The 19,389-nt window shown below is 48.8% G+C and overlaps 1 protein-coding gene across 1 annotated transcript in view; it reads left to right on the top strand.

The window, feature by feature from the left end:
- Nucleotides 1-3,404: 3,404 nt before the first annotated feature.
- The window catches only part of HMCN2 (hemicentin 2), a gene marked incomplete at its 5' end in the record, with an annotated part of 140,350 nt that continues 124,365 nt past the window's right edge, over nt 3,405-19,389 (top strand). The window contains one exon of the mRNA XM_080927721.1: nt 3,405-3,666. Within this exon, the coding sequence (XP_080783847.1) occupies nt 3,405-3,666 (262 nt within the window). The remainder of the gene's footprint in view (nt 3,667-19,389) is intronic.

Genomic DNA, 19,389 nt, shown 5'->3' on the forward strand with positions numbered 1-19,389 from the left:
TGGGAACAGCATGGGAGGGCGCGCGTGCGCCAGTGCAGAGTTTGGGGGTAGGGCAGCAATGTAGGCTCTCGAGTTAAAAAGTTTGGTTCCCAGGGGCCTGGGGACGTGAAGATTCAGGAAGGCAGCTGGTTGCTGTGGTTTGGCTGTGTTGTAACTGCAGGCCCCAGGTCTCCCCCATTTTATTTCTGTGGCCATGGTTACATCCCTGGGGAAGCCCTGAGCACCCGAGACACCCGGGCTTGAGGCAGCCACATGGCCACTCTGGGTGGGCAATGGCATCAGACCAAATGGGATGATGGCAGGTGGACAGTGATGCCTGCCTGAGGGTCCCTTCCATGGCAACCAAGGGAGGCCAGGCAGAGACCAGCTCTGAACTTTTCTTTCCATCCTCTGTCTCTGAGGGAACCTGGTGATCCTTGCAGAGTGTCAGGGAGGCAAGAAACATCCACAGGCATCTCATTATTTCTCCTTCTATCTCCTTAGAATTTTCTCTTTAGACTTATTCACGATATTTCATGTATGGGTGTTCTGCTTGCGTGTATGTGTGTGCACTGTGTGCGTGCTTGGTGTTCATGAAGATTAAAAGAAGGCATTGGATCCCCTGGAACTGGAGTCATGGATGACTGTGAACCACCATGCGATGCTAGGCATCAAACCCTGGTCCTTCTCAAAATCAGCTGGGCTCTTAACCACTGAGCCATCTCTCCAGCTCCTCTCTTAGAGGGAGTGCTTCACTGAAGTTTACCAGGCAGTTTCAGACTGGGATCTAAATCTGGGGAGGGTGACACAAGCCTGTAACACAGGCACTTCTGGGGCTGAGGGAGGAGAATCTGTGAGTTCAAAGCCAGCCTGGAGACATCCCCCACCACAAAGCCACCAAGACTCAAGTCTGTGGCTCCTTCCATCCCTTGTATCAGCATAAGGAGAAGCCCCTTGCTGTCTTTGGGTTCATCTCTGGCTTCCCATAAGTCTATAACGTCTGTCCTCTGAACATGAGCAGGTTGCTTCCCTGGTTAATATTCGTCAATACCTCCCAGGACGTTTAGGTCAACCCCAGAAGGGTTGGTGAAGTGTGTAAGATCCTCTGGGTTTTAGCCTTGGTCCCCTCCTCTGCCACCATCTCCTTCAGTTCTATTGGGTGACCCACTGGTGGTCTCTCTGCTCCCCTTGCCTTTGTGAATGTCCCAGCTCTTTGGTGACGTCATTCTTGCTGGCATCTCAGACTTGCTCCATGACCTTCTCTGACCTCTTAGGCTCAGCTGCTCCTTCCTCTGAGCTCCCAGAGCCGCTGGGTCATTCTTCCTGTTAACACTTAGCTCACTGTATTTGTTTTCATGTCTCTTCCTCCAGGTAGGGACTGCACCCTTGTAACTTCCTATCCTCCTGTCCCAACAGTACCTCCCAGGGTACCTGGCATGCACACAGCTCAGCAAATGTTTGTAGATGGAATAACAATGTCCTGGGTTCGAATGTCACCATTTTGGCTCCTGGTTGTTACTGTCTTTCCACAGCTGGGGCCCAGGGTCTGCAGGCAATCACAACCTTCACCCGGAAAGGTTTAAAAATCCAGTTTTTACAAGTGCAGGAGAGTAAACTTCCCATTGAACTTGGCTGCAAACTCCACTCTCAAGCATTGGGGACACAGCTTCTTCCATATCCCATGAAACAGAGAGCTCTTCAAGAGATCATTGCCCTAGGTGTCTGGCCGCATGGAGACTTGAATTTCTGACACATGTCCAGCCTGCCCCCTGCCTGTTGTCAGGTCTCAGTAACCCATCTCTGGTGCCCATTTCCCCTTGCAGGTGGCAGAGGCTTTGTTGGGCTCCCTTGCATTCCAGGCTCTGGGTCTCTATTGTCACAGATCTCAGTGGCAGAGGAAGGCCAACCCCCCCCCAACCCCCAGGCATAGCCCCAGTGATACGGTGTAGTCAGAGCTAGTCAGAACTAGGACCAGGACTTAGGGGCTGTGTGTGTAGGACAGTGGTGCCAGCAGCCTTGGTGATGGAGGAGCTGAGGCTGGCCCAAAGGAGATGAGACATGGACTGAGGTGTTTTCAGAGGAAGGGTCAAGAGAGTGACCCCTCTACAGCCCAGAGCTCTCAGCTGTGTCCAGGGTCTCTCTGAGCTCACGCAGAGCGCTGTACTCAAAGAAGACCCTAAGGAATCAAGCATGTTTGCCAAACCTGCCCCTTCCGGTCAAGCAGCATCCACGAGTCACCACCCTGTGCTGGCGACTAGAGTAGGATCAGGGTGGCATGGTGGGGACACTAAGGCACACTCTCCACTCCAGGGAGCTCTTGGTCTGTAAGGACAAGCATTACCAGGAGCGCACAGCCTGAGAGAGCGAAGGGCCGCAACAGAATGGAGGGAACCGCCTCTGTCCAGTCAGATGGTGGATGATGCATTCTGCCAAGCCAAGTGGTGGATGAGTACCCCAACAGTCCAGTGGCAAAGAGAGCACCCCCCCAACCTGATTGTGCAGAGGGCATCCCCACTTGGCCCACTGGTGGAAACAGCATCCTGACCCACCCAGCCGGCAGAGGAGCACTATCAGATAAAGGATAGGTGAACCCAGCCCAGGTAGCCCCTTCCGTGTGACCCAGCCCCTTCACATGCAATCCGTGAGTCCACTTAGCCAGGTGACCACAGGAACGTGTGCCAGCTCCTCTGGAGTCTCCATATGACCTTCAACGATGTCCTACAACATTCAGGAGATACAGCAGAGCCTGAGGAATTTGGGATCCTTCTGTATTTCGTTTCTGATGCTGCCTATACCACTTAGTAATGAGTTTGTCTCTTGCCGAGCCTCCGATGGCCTGCATCAAATATGTTTGGTCTTACTGTCTTTCCCCTAGGATTACAGCAAGCTTCCAGAATTACTATCTTTCCCCTAGGGTTACAGCATGCTATGCCCATGGTGGATGACAGACTTGGGTTTGTTGATTTTGACAAGAATAATTACAATATCAGGGAGGCTCAGAGCCACTGAGTCCCCGGATGGCCTGATGGAGAGATAGCAGTGAATTCAAAGCCTGTCTGCGCCAGGCTTGGACTGCTCCTGTGGCTTCTCCGCCCCCGCAGAAGGGCTTGCAGGTGTCCGCGGATTCCCCGCACCCTCATCCCTCGCCTTTGGTTGTGGCCCCACCTCCCTCTCGCCGTCTGTCCTGCGTCCTCCTCTAACCTCGGGGCTGGACCAGAGAGCCACGGGGTTGGGAAAGTTTGAGTCACGCCGCGGGGCGCGGGGGAGGGGCGCGGGAGGCGGGGTGGGCGTTAGGGACCGCCTCGGGCTCCCACCAGGGAAACCCCGCCGCGCCCCTGTCCCAGTGAACCCGCTACAGCGAGACTGCACTGCGGTCTCTCACTGCGACCTGCGCGTCCCATCAGGGCTGCAGCCTCCGGCTCAGCATGACGCCTGGGGCGCAGCTCCTGCCGCTGCTCTTGGCGATCTCCACAGTAGTGGCGGCGGTGGTCACATCTGACGCGCCCACGAAGACGCTATCTCCCGCCACAGGAGACGCCACCCTGGCCTTCGTCTTCGATGTCACAGGCTCCATGTGGGATGATCTGATGCAGGTGATCGACGGCGCTTCGCGCATTCTGGAGCGCAGCCTGAGCAGCCGCAGCCGGGTCATCGCCAACTATGCGCTGGTGCCTTTCCACGACCCAGGTAGCGCCCTGCGCGGTCCTCAAGGTCCCCTCACTGGGCGGCTCTCGAGGTTCCCTGCTTCCCTGAATCCTCGAGGTGTCATCCGCCGGTGTCCCGATTCCCATCCCCACCGCTTGTCCTGCCTTGCCCGGCACAAAACCGATAAAGCAGAACCTTAGCAATTTCTGGCACATTTCCGTTGCCTGGCCACGCCCTCTCCTGCATCCTCTAGGTTGGCACTGAGGTTATGAGTTTCTAGCAGGCGACTACAAGCTTCTGAGCCTCACCCTCTCCATCTGTGAAGTGGGAAAATGCGTGAAGATGTTAGCAGCAGGCACCAGGAGCCTGTGCGGTTTTGGTTCTCGATTTTATTTTGCCTGCCTACCTGCCTGCCTGTCTACCTTCCTCCTTCTCTCCTTTCTCCTCCTTCTTTCCTTCCCTCGTTTGAGGCAGGATTTCCTGTAACTCAGGCTGGTCTCCCAGTTTTCTATGTAGTGGAAAATGATTCTGAACTTCTGATTCTCCTGCCTCAGCTTCTGGAGTGCTGAGATCACAGACCTGCACCAACATAACCCCTTTATCCGGTGCTGGGGATTGAACCTGGGGTCCCATGCACACTATGCAAGCTTTCCACACGTCTATCCAGGCTAGCTTTAAAGCCCCCCCCCACCCCAACCGCGAAGGCAGATTCCACGCAGCACTGCCGGTGGAGTGATTGAGGAGGCTCATGGAGTTGCTGGCGGCCTGTCAAGCCTCTCAGTGATGTCCACGTTTGTCAGTCACAGAACCTTCCGGGGGCTTGACCTCCCGCCCTTCAGTCTGAGGCTTTGTTCCTCTTTCTATGGGGTTCCCTAGGTCTAGGAAAAGACCCAAAGGATAATGAGATTGGATGTGTGAGGAGGTGGGGTTCTGCTGGGATGTAAGTCAGCCTCTGTCTATCCAACTCTCCCCCCTCCCCCAATTTTTGATTTGGTCTTGGGTTTCCAAAGGCATTACCACACTGTGGAAGCTTAGATACGGTGAGTCTAACCATTAGTTGGAGTGACTGAGACCCAGGGCACCAACAGGGTTTCTTGAAGCCACCTGCTAGATGAGACCATTACTGCTTGTCTCTAGAACACTGGACATTGCAGGATGGGATAGCAGCTGTTTGAGCCCAAAATGGGTTCCTGACAGTTGTACTCACTGTCCCTTCCCGTCCACTAACTTCAGATCCCCCCTGGGCTCAGCCCTTCATCCAACCTTTAACCTCCAATCCGTTCTCTCTTTCTACTACCTTATCCCTCTTCCTTCTTCCTTTCCAAGTTTTCCTCGGTGCCCCCTTTTATTCCCTTATTTCTGATTTTAAATATTTATTTGTGCATGTATGTGCCATGGCTGGTCTGTAGGGGTCAGAGGACAACTTGCAGGAATTGATGCTCTCCTTCAAACCTGTGGGTCCCAGAGCTGGGGCTTAAACTTGGCAGCAAGTGCCTCCACCCACCGAGCCATCTCGCCACTCCTCTGGGCTTCATTCTAAATCCATTAAAATGTAACAGATGCTTACCTTCTTAAAAATTGGTAGTAAAATACAAGTCCAACTTTTCATCAGAAAGAAGGTTGCCGCAGATGTAAAGGATTTTTTTCCCAAGTGAAAATGGCCCTCCAGCCACCAAGAAATGAAAACTTGCAATCCAGCTGACATGAAAGAGTTGAATAGTCATTATTAAAGGTGAAATACAGAAGAGATTCCATGGTTCCTTCCCTTGTTCCTACAGCACCGACTTAGGTGTTTAGGAACCAGGGATTCTCTGGTGAGGACCAGGGATGCTCTGGTGAGGACCAGGGATGCTCTGGTGAGGACCAGGGATGCTCTGATGAAGACCAGGGATGCTCTGGTGAGGACCAGGGATGCTCTAGAGAGGATAAGGAGTGCTCTAGAGTGTTCTAGAGGCCTATAGTTGATTTTGAAAGCACACATGAACTTTTTGACCGACACATGAACAGTCTAGCTTTGCCATCACCACCCCATTTCTGGTGCAGAGGGGGCATCTCTAAACACCACATAGACAAGAGTTGAAAGGAAAGCTGGACCCTAACCCTGGGTGCACAGTCCCAATGCACGTTCCTTCACACGACCTTGCGCTTCTCTGGAGTTCCAGTTCCTGCGGTGCGTTTTTCTGCACGAACACTTATTCTAACATGTTATGTTCAATTTTCCAACATGGAAAGAGTTTTGAGAAGGATTTGACCTCAGGAGGTAAAGAAGGGTGAACTTAGGTCAGCTTAGGTCTGGTGAGCAAGAGCCCTCATCTGGGCAACCTGGTAGCTACCTCACTTTTGAAAAAAAAAAAGTTGCATGTATGTGCTTATTGATTGGCTATGTGTATGTATGTGGCTGTGCCACAGCACACCGGTAGAGGTCAGAGGACAGCGGGCTGAGTCAGCATTCTCTTTCACCACAGGCTCATCAGGACTGGTACAGATGCACTTACCTGCTAAGCCATCTCACTGGACTCTCGGTCGTTTTTTGGTTTTATTTTATTTATTTAAAAGATTTACTTATTTTATTTATATGAGTACACTGTAGCTGTCTTCAGACACACCAGAAAACACCCATATACACAATGACATCAGATCTCATTACAGATGGTTGTGAGCCACCATGTAGTTGCTGGGAACTGAAGTCAGGACCTCTGGAAGAGCAGTCAGTGCTCCTAACCACTGAGCCATCTCTCCAGCCCCACTTTTTGTTCTTAAACAAAGCAAGCAAACAAACAAACCCTCTCCACAGGCTACCTAAACCATCCTCCCAAAGCTACTCCAGATTCCATGTGGAGAGGAACTCAAGGACATAGAAGGCCCACAGTGGGAGGGGGCTAGTATTCATAACCAGAATCTAGCAGCCTAATGGGAACAGTTTGGGGGTGCAGAACATGACACACGCAGCTGGGCATGGTAGCTCACACCTCAGCCTCGAGTGGCTGAGGCAGGAGATTGGGAAGTTCAATTTCAAGAGCAAGAAACTATCTCAAAATGAGGGAGTAGGAGTCACTTAGGTATAGCAGCTGGCCGTCACTCCGTCTCGGGGGAATGTTGAGGGGACACTGAAAGACTGTGAGGAAGCAGGAGTACAAGAGGGAGCACCAGATGCTCCTGCCTGGGACACTCGTGGGACAAAGGATTTCCTGGGGCGAGTGGCTGGCTGGGTAAGGGCTAGAGGACAATGTGACACATAGGGGCAGGTGTGTGTGCGCACGCTCACGTGTGCTCTCCTAGAGGAAGTGGGGCAGAGCGGGGGCTGGATGTAGCCAATCCTGCTGCCTGCTGCCTATAGCTGCCAAGGACTGGGAGGCCCTGAATGTCCTTGTATGGGCTTGTAGCCTGCATCCTGAGCAGGCATTGCAGCTGGGCTCTGGCTGTGCCTGCTGAATCAGCAAATGCTATACTCTTCAATAGAGGATGAACTGGAGACATAGGGGTTTCAGATCCTCCCCCACCCCAACTCTGTTCTGGGAGTGTTTTTTTTAAAGGAAGCTACTGGGTGTTTGTGAATGTGCACAGGGTCTCGGTGGTGCTTCTAGGAATACACAGCCTTGCGAACAAGGAACGACTTTAAGCTCTGGAAATAGTTTTAGTCTGTTTCTCATTGCAAAAAGCAGGGCCAGCAAGGCGGCTTGGTGGTGCTTGCTGCCAAGCTTGGTTTAAGTTTTACCCCAAAAACTCACAGGGTGGAAGGAGAGAGCTGGCTCCCAAAAGTTGCCCTCTGATGCCCATGTCTGTGCATACCAAACACAGAAAGGAACAAGGAGCCGGAGAGACGGCTCAGTGGTTCTTAGCCCTGGCTGCTCTTCTGGAGGGTCCGGGTTCTGTTTTCAGGACTCACCTAGAGGATGAGGGGTCCTAACTAGAATCTGTAACTCTAGTTCCAGAGGATCTGATACCCTATTCTGGCCTCCTCCAGTGTCAGGCACACATGACGGAGGCACAAACATACCTGTAGTCAAAACACCCATATACACAAACTACAACAATTAAAAAAATTTCACAAAGGTAAGCAAGAAGTTTTAAGAAATCACAGCTGGGTGTGGTTTCAAATGCCTATAGTCCCTAGGACCCAGGAGGCAGAGGCAGAGGCAGGACGATTGCATTAGAGAATAGTCAAGCTACCATAGTGAGCAAACAAACAGATGAGCCAAGACTGGACAATTTCCAGAGGAGAATAGTGACAGATTTTCTGTCACTCTGGACTGTAAATGTAGATAGCTTTGCATTCTCCCCATTTTGCTACAAAAGCCCCCATTCCCAGGGGACATGTGGCTCCCACTGGCTGCACTGCAGTGGAATGCACTTTTTACATTGTGGGTAGGTGGTGGCTCTTCAAGTGTGTGGAATGTTCCAGGCATTTGAGGGGCCAATAGCACAGCTGCCCCAACCCTGGGAGTCAGGGACGAGGCCAGTTCCTTGTCTGCATAGCTTGTGAGGTTCACTATAGTTTGAGATGTTCATCAGAGTGTCCTCCCCCCCTCTCCCTCCCTCTTTCCCTCCCTTCCTCCCTCCCTCTTTCTCTCCAATCCTCTTTTCCTTCCTCCCTTCCTTCCTCCTTCCCTCCCTCCCTTCCTTCCCTTCTTTCCTCCCTCCCTTCCCTTCTTCCCTCCCTCCTTCCCTCCCTCCCTTCATCTCTCCCTCCTTTCCTCCTTCCTTTCCTCCCTCCTTTCCTCCCTCTTTCCCTTCAATCCTCTTTCCCTTCTTCCCTTCCTCCCTTCCTCCCTCCTTCCCTCCCTCTTTTCCTTCAATCCTCTTTTCCTTCCTCCCTTCCTCTCTCCTTCCTTCCCTCTTTCCCTTCAATCCTCTTTTCCTTCCTCCCTTCCTTCCTCCTTCCCTCCCTCCCTCCCTTCCCTCCCTCCTTCCCTCCCTCTTTCCCTTCAATCCTCTTTCCCTTCTTCTCTTCCTCCCTTCCTTCCTCCTTCCCTCCCTCCCTCACTCCCTCCTTCCCTCCCTCCTTTCCTCCTTTCCTCCCTCCCTCCCTCCTTCCCTCCAATCCCCCTCCCTCCTTACATCCTGCCATTCTTCTATCCTTCCCTCCCTCCCTCCCTCCACTTGTGATTTTCTCCTAGACATTGTCAGTTTTACTGTTGGTTTGGGGATGGGCATGCCAATGGTTTTCTTCAGTTGATAATTCCCATTATGTTGGTAGCACCCACCATCTGCCATTGTTCAGTACACACCCGCCGTGCGGGGTGGATGGAACCCATGCCAGGCACGTGCCGGGCACTGATCTGTGTCCCTTGCTCAGTGGTTAGTATTTTTCCTGGTCAGTTACCTTTTCATATTGTTCATGGTTCCTGGGGTTTGGAAGTCTTCAATATTCATATAGAGAAGTCTATTGACTTTTGTCTTTTTTTTGCATTTATTCCCATGTGAATACTTAGAATGGTGTGTTTTGTTTTATCACCATAAAATTAGTTATATGTAAGTGTATTTGTTCTTATTTTTGGCATTAAATTTACCTGCAATTAAAAATAAATTGGCCCACAGAGTAAAAATAAATCAGATATATAGCTAGGGGATGGTGGTTGCTATTATTGGCGGTGGTGGTGGTGCACACCTCTAATCTCAGCACTCAGGAGGCTGAAGCAAGTGTCTCTGTGAGTTCGAGGCCAGCTTGATGTACAGAGTGAGTTCATGGACAGCCAGGGCCACAGAGAGAAACCCTGTCTTGAGAAAAAGAGAAAACGAATATAATTTTATATTATAATTAAATATAATAATTAGTAATTACTTATTTAGGCTCATCTTATAAAAAATTATCCTTACTCTTTGCATATGTGTGTATGAGCATATATGTGTGCTTGTGTGCATGCATGCTTGTATGTGTTATGCATGTATATTTGCTCACGTATGCACGTGTACACATAAGAAGGCAGAGGTTAATGTCACCTTATTTTTTGAGACAGGATCTCTCACCAATCCTAGAGATCATCAAAGCTCCCAGGATCTGCCTGTCTCTGTGCCCCCCAGCGCTGGGCTTATAGCTGTGTACACAACTCCCTGGCTTTCCATGGGGGCTGGAAGATGAGAGCCAGGCACTTTACTGACTGAACCATCTCCCTCAAGCCCCCTGTGTATTCCTCTTCTTCACTTGGCTCCTGCTATGATCCCAAATTACCTGTCTGAGTGGGACTCTGTCTGGGTTTTCTGTTTCTCTGCTGATGCTAATTCTTGGGCCAGGAACACACTTTGTAAATTATCAGTCTTAGTAACGAATGTTAAGAAAAGGACTCCTGCTTTCTGATTTTATCAGGATTAATTTGTTCATTTTTTTTCCTGAGAACAGACTAGCTATGCATCCCTGGCTAGCCCTGAAATTCAGAGACTGACTGGTCTCAGCCACCAGAGCCCTGGGATTAAAGGCCTGCGCCATTATGCACAGCTTGTTTTCGTTTTTTGTTTGTTTGTTTGTTGGTTGGTTTTGATTTTTTGAGGTTGGTTCTATGTAGCCCAGGCTAGCCCTTAACTGCTGCCTGCTCTGTCTCACCTCTCAGGTGATGAGACTATACATTCACCTCTGTGTCCAACCACATTCAAGGCTGACCTTGAACTCACAATCCTTCTGCTTCAACTTCCCAATCACTGGGACCACAGCTGTGTGCTCTCAAATCTGCATTTATGTTTTCTTGTAAAACTTTTTATCAAGTTTTTATATCATGCCATTTAGATTTGGGATTTAACATGAGGATATAGCAGATATGCCCTGAATTTATTATATGTATATGTGTGATGTGCATGTACATGTATGATGTATACATGTGATATGTGCTATACATGCATGGTTATATGTATTTAGTGTGTGCTGTACATGCATGTGCATGTGTGGCCTACATGTATGGTGCACATGTGGTATACATGCATGTGCAGTGTGGTGTACATGTGCAGTGTATATATGCATGTACAGTGTAGTGTACATATGTGGTGTATATACATGTGCAGTGTGGTGTACATGTGTTGTGTATATGCATGTGCATATGTGGTAACATGTGTGGTATACATGCATGTGCATATGTGGTATACATGTGTGGTGTATATGCATGTGCATATGTGGTAACATGTGTGGTATACATGCATGTGCATATGTGGTAACATGTGTGGTATGCATGCATGTGCAGAATGGTGTACATGTTTGGTGTACATGCAGAGGCTCAAGGTCGACTCTGGGGCTCTTCTGTTGCCCCTCTACCTTACCTTTTGAGTAAGTAGTTCATGCTTCTCCCTGAACATGGACCTCACTGTTTTAGCCAGACTGGCTGGCCAGTGAGACCTCAGGATCCACTCATCTCCATCCTTTGCCCAGGGAGTCGTGTAACAGGTGCACACTGCCATGCCTGGTTTTTACATGGGAACCAGAGACGTAATCTCATGTCTTCATTCCATGCAGCGGCCACTTCACCCCCTGAGCCGTCTTTTCAACTTCGGGGCATTTCTTTTCTTACAGCTTTATTTAAATAAAAAGAGAGATACATGTACAGATTTTTAAAGCATTTTGGCATAAAACTATATGAGTATATTTTTGTCAGTACTTGATTTTTTTAAAGGTTTGATAGCATGCATTGAAATCTTACTAGTTACCATAAGCATAAAGTACATGCAGAACAAAACGTAACATGGAAATAGTCAGAGTTTTCTTGGTGTGTGTAGATTAAACATAATGATTTTTAAATACCAAAAATTGCCACAAGGCTATTTTCTTAGCTCTTGAGTTGTTAATGATTTAAGGTCTAGGTGTACCCCACTCTGCGTGGGTGCTATACACTTGTTGCTGGTTTTTTTTCTAAGACTTTGGGGCATTTTTAAACACCACACTTTGCTAGTTAGGTGGCTTGGGGTGGAGAAGGACAAAGAGATCCAGTGCCAGGGTGACCACATCTATAGATGGAAAGATGGGCACTTCCAACAGGGCAGCCTGCAAACCCTGCCTGTGCCTGGTCCGGTGCTGGCCAGGACTCTCCAGTGTGAAGGGGTCCTTGCTCTCTTTTTTCTGCTGTCTCCTTGGGAGGTGCAGCCCACCCTTGCCGAGGGAGATGTCCCATTGCTTTCCCTGGAGCAGCGTCAGAAGTGACAGAATTTTCCTGAGTAGGGGAGCGGCCTTGTATTTCTCATTTACTTATTTATCATGTAGTCATGTATCTTGTTTGGCATGGAAGTGTTTATTCTTTTTTCTTGGTTCTAATCTAAGACTACTTTGTTTATTTCCTGGCTCGGACTCTTCAGGCTTTGGTCTGTGGAAACTAACTTGCTTGGCTTCTGTGTTCCCAAGGCTTTTAAAACATTGTTCTTGTTTACTGATACATTTATTCCTCCTATACAAAGTTTCATGTAGTTCAGGCTGGCCTTGAACTTGTGTGTAGCTGAGAGTGACTTTGAACATCCTTCTGTCTTCCTCCCTGATTTCTAGGATCACAGGTATGCAATATTAGACCACTCTGGGATGGAACCCTGGGGCCCGGTGCATGCTGGGAAGGTGCTCTGCTAATACAGCCACAGCCCCAAGCTCTACACGGTCAAGCCGCATGCATGCCTCGGCACTAAGAGATGCTTCAGGCACACACTGTGTAGAACTAGCTGTTTTCCCAGGGGAGTCCTGGTTGTTTTTGTTGGGGAATGGTGTTAGCAGCCAGGCTCTGTTGCTAAATGCGCTTCTGGTTGCTTAAGGATCTCTGATGATCCCTTTCACGACAGAGCAGGGAGATCTGAGAATAAACAAAACTTGTGTGCGCTTCTATCAGTATTTCTGGTTTTAAAAACATTATTCCATTAAAAAATTATTGGGGAGAGGATGTGAGTAGACATGTGTCACGTCATGCACTAGAAGGTCAGAGGACAACTAGTAGAAGTCATTTCTCTCCTACCATGTGGGTCCCATTCGTCCAACATGGGTTCTAAGGCTTGGTGGCAAGCACCTCTTCCTGATGAGCCATCCGGCTGGCCACAGTGTTTCTGGATATAACCACTTTACGGTAGCTAATTCAACTTGTCAGCTTGACAGCATGAAGGAGCTCCTCGGGTGTTAATGAGGCACACTCTTGGTTATGCTCATGAGGGGTGTTTCTAGAAAGGATAGACTGAGGTGAAAAGGCCCAACTCAAATTCAGACTGCAGACCCTTTCAGCTGAGGGAGGGGTAGAAAGTCAGTGGAAGCTGCTGGAACATTCCCCACCTGCTACATCCTGACCTGTAGGACACGAGGTGTCCTTGTGCACGGTCCCCTTACCATGAACGACCGTTCCTTCCTGATGTGATAGGTCATAGTATACACCCCCCTCCCCTTTTGACACAGGGCTTCTCTGTACAGCCCTGGCTGTCCTGAAACTCAGAGCAGGCTGGACTTGAACTCAGAGATCCACCTGCCTCAGTCTCCTGAGTGCTGGGATTGAAGGTGTGTGCCACCACCATCCAGTAGGCCATAACCTTGGGTCCAAATACATCCTTCTCCCCCCTCCCAACTTTGATTCTACTGTGTTTCTTATCGAAACAGCAGGAAGGATGCCTAACACACAGCAGTGTCCTTCCAGGAAGAACATGCCTTCGTACTGATGTCTCCAGTACTAAATCACTACCACATGCACTGTTCTAACCTCTTTCCACGTAGAGCCAGACGGAACACATGTGGCTTATCTCTAGCCTCCTGTTCCAACACTGACAAACCTGGCTTCCCGTATCTGTGGGCCAACCACTTATTTCATTGTTCCATTTCAGTGTGGACAGGGTTCAGAATCGTTAACTTCTAACCTCGTGGGAAAACGGCCTTATTAATTCGGGTCCAGCTTCTCTTTTGTCCTCTAGACCCTATTTCTACAGCGGCTCACACCAGTTTCTTCTTCTATTTATAAACTGCATTTCACTCTGTGTTTTTATGCAGCAAGAGACAGAAGCCAGAGCCCAGTTCACGCTTCTTATTGTTGTGAGACAGTGTCATGTAGCCTGGCTCCCTGTGTACCTAAGGATAATCTTGAACTCCTGACTCCCCTGCCTCTACCTTCCAAGTACTTTCTAAGTACAAATTCTGTTGCTTAGCAACATCCTCAACCCCTCATATTCTTCATTTTTAAACTATTCTGAAGTATTTATTCTTTCAGATGAAATATTAGGTAACAGAAAACCTCTGTTAGCTTCTCTTAAGAAATCCACTGTGGCTGGAGGGATGGCTCAGCAGCTAAGCATTCTGGTCGCTCTTACAGAGAACCCAAGTTTGGTTACTCTAGGTAGCAGGCAACTGCCTGTAAATCCAGCTCTAGAAGACCCGACTCCTTGTTCTGGATTCTGAGACACCTACACTCACATGCACACAGCCATATATGTGCCACAACGCACGCACACACACACACACACACACACACACACACAAATAAAAGTCAGGCGATCCACACTAGTGCTTAGGAAGTAGAGGAAAGTAGACATCTAAGTTCAAGGCCAACCTGGTCTACATAGCAAATTCCAGGGCAGCCAATTATACATAGTAAGATTCTGCCGCAAAAATAAATAAATTAAAAAAACAAAATATTAAAAATAATAAATATACAACATGTATAAAATAAAAATAATAAAATGATAAACAATGAAAATCTACTAAAATTGACCGATTTAGCTCGGAATTTTGTTTTATCTCCAGTTTAGTTTTGTTTATCATTTGAAGGCAACATCTGCTCCCCAAGACCTGCTCCCGCTCTGCTGACACACTTCCATTAGCCAGGCTCTTTCTGCAAGTTCCTTCAGTCCTGTTAAGACCATCCCTAACTGCATTCATTCTCACATGTTACCATTGTGATCAGGCTATTTTTATCCATCACATTTCATTTTGAAAATCTGTATTTTTGGAATGTTGAGGAACAATTAGTTTTTATGCATTCATCACCTTCCAGACGTTTTTACTGAAGGCATGTGTGAGTGTGTGTGTGTGTGTGTGTGTGTGTGTGTGTGTGTATGTGTGTGTGTGTCTGAGTGTGTGTATGTATGTGTTTGTGTATGTGTGTAAGGGTGTGCATGTGTGTGTGAGTGCATATGTGTATGTATATGTATATGATTGTGTGTGTGTGTTTGTGTGTGTGCATGCACATGTGTTCATGTGTTTGCAGGTGAGTGTACATGTGTATGTGCAGGTACGTGTGCATGTGTGTGTGTGTCTGTGTGTGTAGGCCAGAGGTTGATGTTGGCTATCTTCACTGGTCTCCATCCACCTTGATTTTGGGAACAGAATCTCTCTTTGAACCTGGAGCTCCTGACTGGGCTAGACTGGCTGACCAGAGAGCCCCAGCAATCCTCCTGCCTCCACTTCTCTCATGCTGATTGTGCAGAATGACATAAAGAAAGATGGTGGCCACAGGCATCTTGCTTCATTTCTAGTTTTATGTCATTTGCAGGTTGATTCTTTTGGTAGTTACTAGTTGCCTCTTGGTCAATTGTTTTTCACTTGTCATTTGATCTTGGGGAATCAAACCCAGGGCTTCGTGTGTGGTAAACACACACTCAAACATGGAGCTTCAGCCTAAGCCCTAGGATCCTTGCTCTTGACCTCAAGTGTGTTTGGGGCTTCTTTTGTTTTGTTTTGAAATCATTATGCAGAGGATGACATTTTTATCTCTAACACCTCAAACCAAAATTCACAACAAACTGAACTAAAAGAAAAACCCCAATGAGAAGCAAAACTGAAATCAAGACTACAGAAAACAAGAATTCCCATGATAGGGTTAAGGGTGTCACCCAGCAGCTGGAGGCCTGGCCTAACCTGCACAAAGCCTTGAGTTCAGCTCTTAGAACCACGTAAAGCTGGGAGTGGAAACCGGGCTCTGTAAATCCACCACTGGGAGCTGGAGGAGGCAGGGATAGAGGGAGTTTGAGGCCAGCCTGGGCTACATGAGACCCTATCTTAAGACACACAAGTACATCACATGCACACACACACACTCCATAGGGTTTGGAATGGATATTGATTTCAGCAGGTACATTTCTAGCTTTTGTTGTGACATTGCTAGGTTCTGTTTCCTGTTGCCGTACATATGCAATCCCTTCGCTACGACTGGTTCCCACGTTCTTTGCTTTAGTCCCATGGTCACGTGGCTTTTCTTTTTAATACTAAGCTGGCTTCTGGCTTGAGTACACGGGCAGGAGGTTTGCATTTGGGTAAGTCTGTTCAAACTGCCTAGGAAGCTCTTCCTTTCTGATCTTTGTCAGGCATTGGCTCAGGGTTCAACTCTTGCAGTTACTAATCTGTTTCCTTCAGACTGCCACACTGGGGCGGAGCATGGCGGTAGAATGCATGCTTCGCCTGTGCAAGGCCCTGGGTTCCATCATGAGGCCAAACCCAAACCTAAAGAAGTAAAATGAATACGCATTTATAAAACATTCTAATAATACAATGTACAAGAAATGCAAACTTTAATATTCTTATGTCCTTTCACACCATGCATGTGATGTGATTGTGTGTGTGTCTATATATGTGTGTTCATGTGTGTATGTGCTTGTGTGTGTGCATGCGTGTATGTGCTTATGTGTGTGCATATGCACATGTGTGGCCTGTGTGTGTGCATGTGTGTATGTGTGTGTATTTGTGTATTTGTATGTGCATGTGTGTATGTACCTGTGTGTGCATGTGTGTATGTGCCTGTGTGTACATGTGTGTATGTGCTTGTGTGTGTGTGCATGTGTGTAACAATAGAGAGCCAGCCTATCTGACTTACTTACACATATTCCCCTATTTAAAAGAGACATTTCTTTGTGTGTATGGTTGCATGAATGTGGAGGTCAGAGGAAAACTTTTGAGAGTTTAGTTCTCCCTTCACCAGGTGGGTTTTGGGAATGAAATCCAGGTCATCAGGCTTGGCGACAAGTCCATTTATCCACTGGGTCATCTCAGTTGCTTTCATCTGCATATGCCACCTTCATTTCTTCCAAGTGCTCTCTTAAAATAGGTATATTTATTTTTATTTTATGTGTGTATTCCTAGAAATGAAACTGCTCTGTGGAAGTGGACCCACTTTTTGCAGTTTGATGAGTATGGAAAACCTCTCTACATTCAGCCCTGCCCAGGATGCACTAGGAGACTGTGTCTATCACATCCTGGCCTATATCTGTCTATTTACTGTGCTGTAGGAGCTGAATTTATGCTGAATTGATGGAGGACAGATGATGCCCTGTTTCAACTTGCATACGTCTGACTCTAGGCCAATTGAGAACCTTGCAGAGTCCCCCTGACTTTGGGTCTCCAGGCAAGCTTTCATTCAGAGGGGAGAGTTTGAGGCTGTCTGGGCTGGACTCACGGTACGGTCCTCAGAACTGCCCATGGCCAGGGAAGCTTTATAACGTGTGTGGGAGCCAACTGTGTACGTGTGTATATGTGAAGGTCTTCACTGTCTCCCTCCACCCTGGGTTTGCTATACCCCGCCCCCTCAACCCGAGCTTTACTCCTCAGTCTGACAGCCCTCTCTCTAACCTAAAGGCTTTGACTCCCTTAGCCCAGGATATCTCTCTTCCCCAGCCCTCAGGTTTCCTTCATTTGGACTGGAGATCTTCATCCGCTTAGCTTGGTGTTTCCCCTGATTATTAAGAGGTCCTTATTCCTTTAGCTTTGGGTTCTCTCCCCTATGCTAGAGGGCGCTTTAGCCAAGGACTTCCCTCTTAGCCAGAGGGTTCTCACTGCTTTGGTCTAGCTCCAGGCACCTCTCCCAGGAGGCTGGAGATCCGGGCACCTGTAAGGTGTCAGCGACATACAGCTGGTTCTTGTCATCCTGAGGCAGAGTCATCTGCTTCGGAAATGAAACCTGAATGTATCCTGGGGACCAGCCTGGCTCATGTCATGGCCTGACAGGGCCAGACACTTCCTTGTCAAGGGATTTCTAGGCCTGAGTCTTTGTAGGGGAGGGGTGATGGGATGGGATGGAGGGGGAAGAAAAGGTGGGTGCTGGGTGCTGGACAGGTGTTTGCCTGTGGATAAGAAGTAAGAATGGAGACCCCCAGAGGTCTGGGGTGTGGGATTAGGGCCCCTTAGTGTCAACTTTGTCCAATAGGTAAGGCAGAATTATCTTAGGCCAGCTGGGTGCCAGCTGGCCACGGTGCCTCAGTGTAGCCAGAAAGCCTTAGAGTAACACACTCCTAGGTGTCTGGTCGTGATGCCTGTCACTCTCACAATGAGACCCTGAGCTGAGGTACCAGTTGAATGGAGGAGGATCAAATAGGACTGGGAACAGCATCCTGGGTACAGGGAATGGCAGAAACAGAAGCTCTGAGGTCAGCAGCTCTGTGGCCGAGGACGTCCTGAGGAGCAGCAACAGACTGAGCCAAGATCCACGGGGTATTCTATCTGACAGAGGTTTCCAGGGGCTTCCGTCCAGGAGGGGACAGCAGAGGCACTGGGACCACTTTTTGTTCTTTGGATAGAGCCACCAGCCTAGTGTTTCTTGTCTCCTCACGGTTATCATTTGAGGATATCTTCAAAGGTGACATCTTGGATCGGGTTCAGAAAGTATTAGAATCCCAGCAGCCTGCGTGCCACTTCTCCAGCCTCTGCCTCCCAGAGAAGGGACAGCTGAGTCCTGGAGAAGGTGGGCAAGGTAGGGGCAGGGTAGGGAACTCTGTTGAGGTTACTGTGGGGGGGGGTTGTGTGTGTGTGAGAGAGAGGGGGCGGCTATGGGATTCAAGTACTACTTGATCATGGGGGAAAAAAAGATCTGGGAAGAGTCCTTACCCGAGGATGAGAGTTTGTTACAGATGAAGTCTGAGGCTCAGCTACAGCCCTGACTATTCCCTCTGGGACCAGCAGGGCCAGACAAGGGGCTGGCGAAGTACCTGGACCGTTCCAGCATTCATGCCCTACATGCACCCCAGAGACTTGGTTTCCATGCAGAGCAGGAGCTCCCCTGTAGAGGAATGAGCCTGGGCCAGGCTTCTGGGACTCATATGCAGGAGGGAGGTTGAGGGGAGTCAAGGTCACAGGCTTAATCATTCCCACGGCCAGCATGCCCAGCTTTAAGGGGCTGCACGCTACATCTGCCCAGCTGTTTGGCAAATGTCCTTCTTCAGTCACGAACCTCCCTCCCATCCAGGAGAAATGAGGCCCAGGGAATGAACACAGAGCATCTGCAGCCTCTAGCTAGGTTGACAGCTTGGAGCTGGGGTCAGAATGACCCAGATTCCAGCCCCATCTCTACTGATCCCTGCTCGTAATTCCTTGGTCAGGTCGCTTTGCCTCCCTGGGTTTGATAGACTTTATTGGGTTAGGGGTGTAGTGGCTTTCCCAGCATGCACAAAGCCTGGGGTTCCACCCAGCACTGCAAAGACCGGGTGAAATGGTGCTCACCTGTAGCCCAGCTACTCAGGAAGTGGAAACTGCAGGATCAAGAGTTCAAGGTCATCCTTAGCTATATAAAAAGTTCTAGGGTAGCCTGGGCTACGCAAGACTTTGTCTTAAAAATAAATTCTACCTCTGACAGTAGACCCATGCCCTGTCAACACCATTACCGTGGCCTGCATCCCACCCCAAAGCTAACTTATAGAAGCTTGAATTCTTCCATGTGGTAATTTGGAGCCCAGGTTTAGGTTATGGGGCTGCACTTTTGGGAAACAGTTGATAATGTTCATGTGTCAGCCCCCTTACCCCCGACTGGGTTATTTCTCCTGAGACGACCCCCAACCCTGCCCATCTCTCCAGTGTGCTCACTTCCTTTTTACCATATGATGCTCCTAGGTTCCCCATCAGATGCTATAGTAAGTCTTGGA

Source organism: Micromys minutus, assembly GCF_963924665.1.
Source record: "Micromys minutus genome assembly, chromosome: 13".
In the NCBI taxonomy this organism is placed as follows: Eukaryota; Metazoa; Chordata; class Mammalia; order Rodentia; family Muridae; genus Micromys; species Micromys minutus.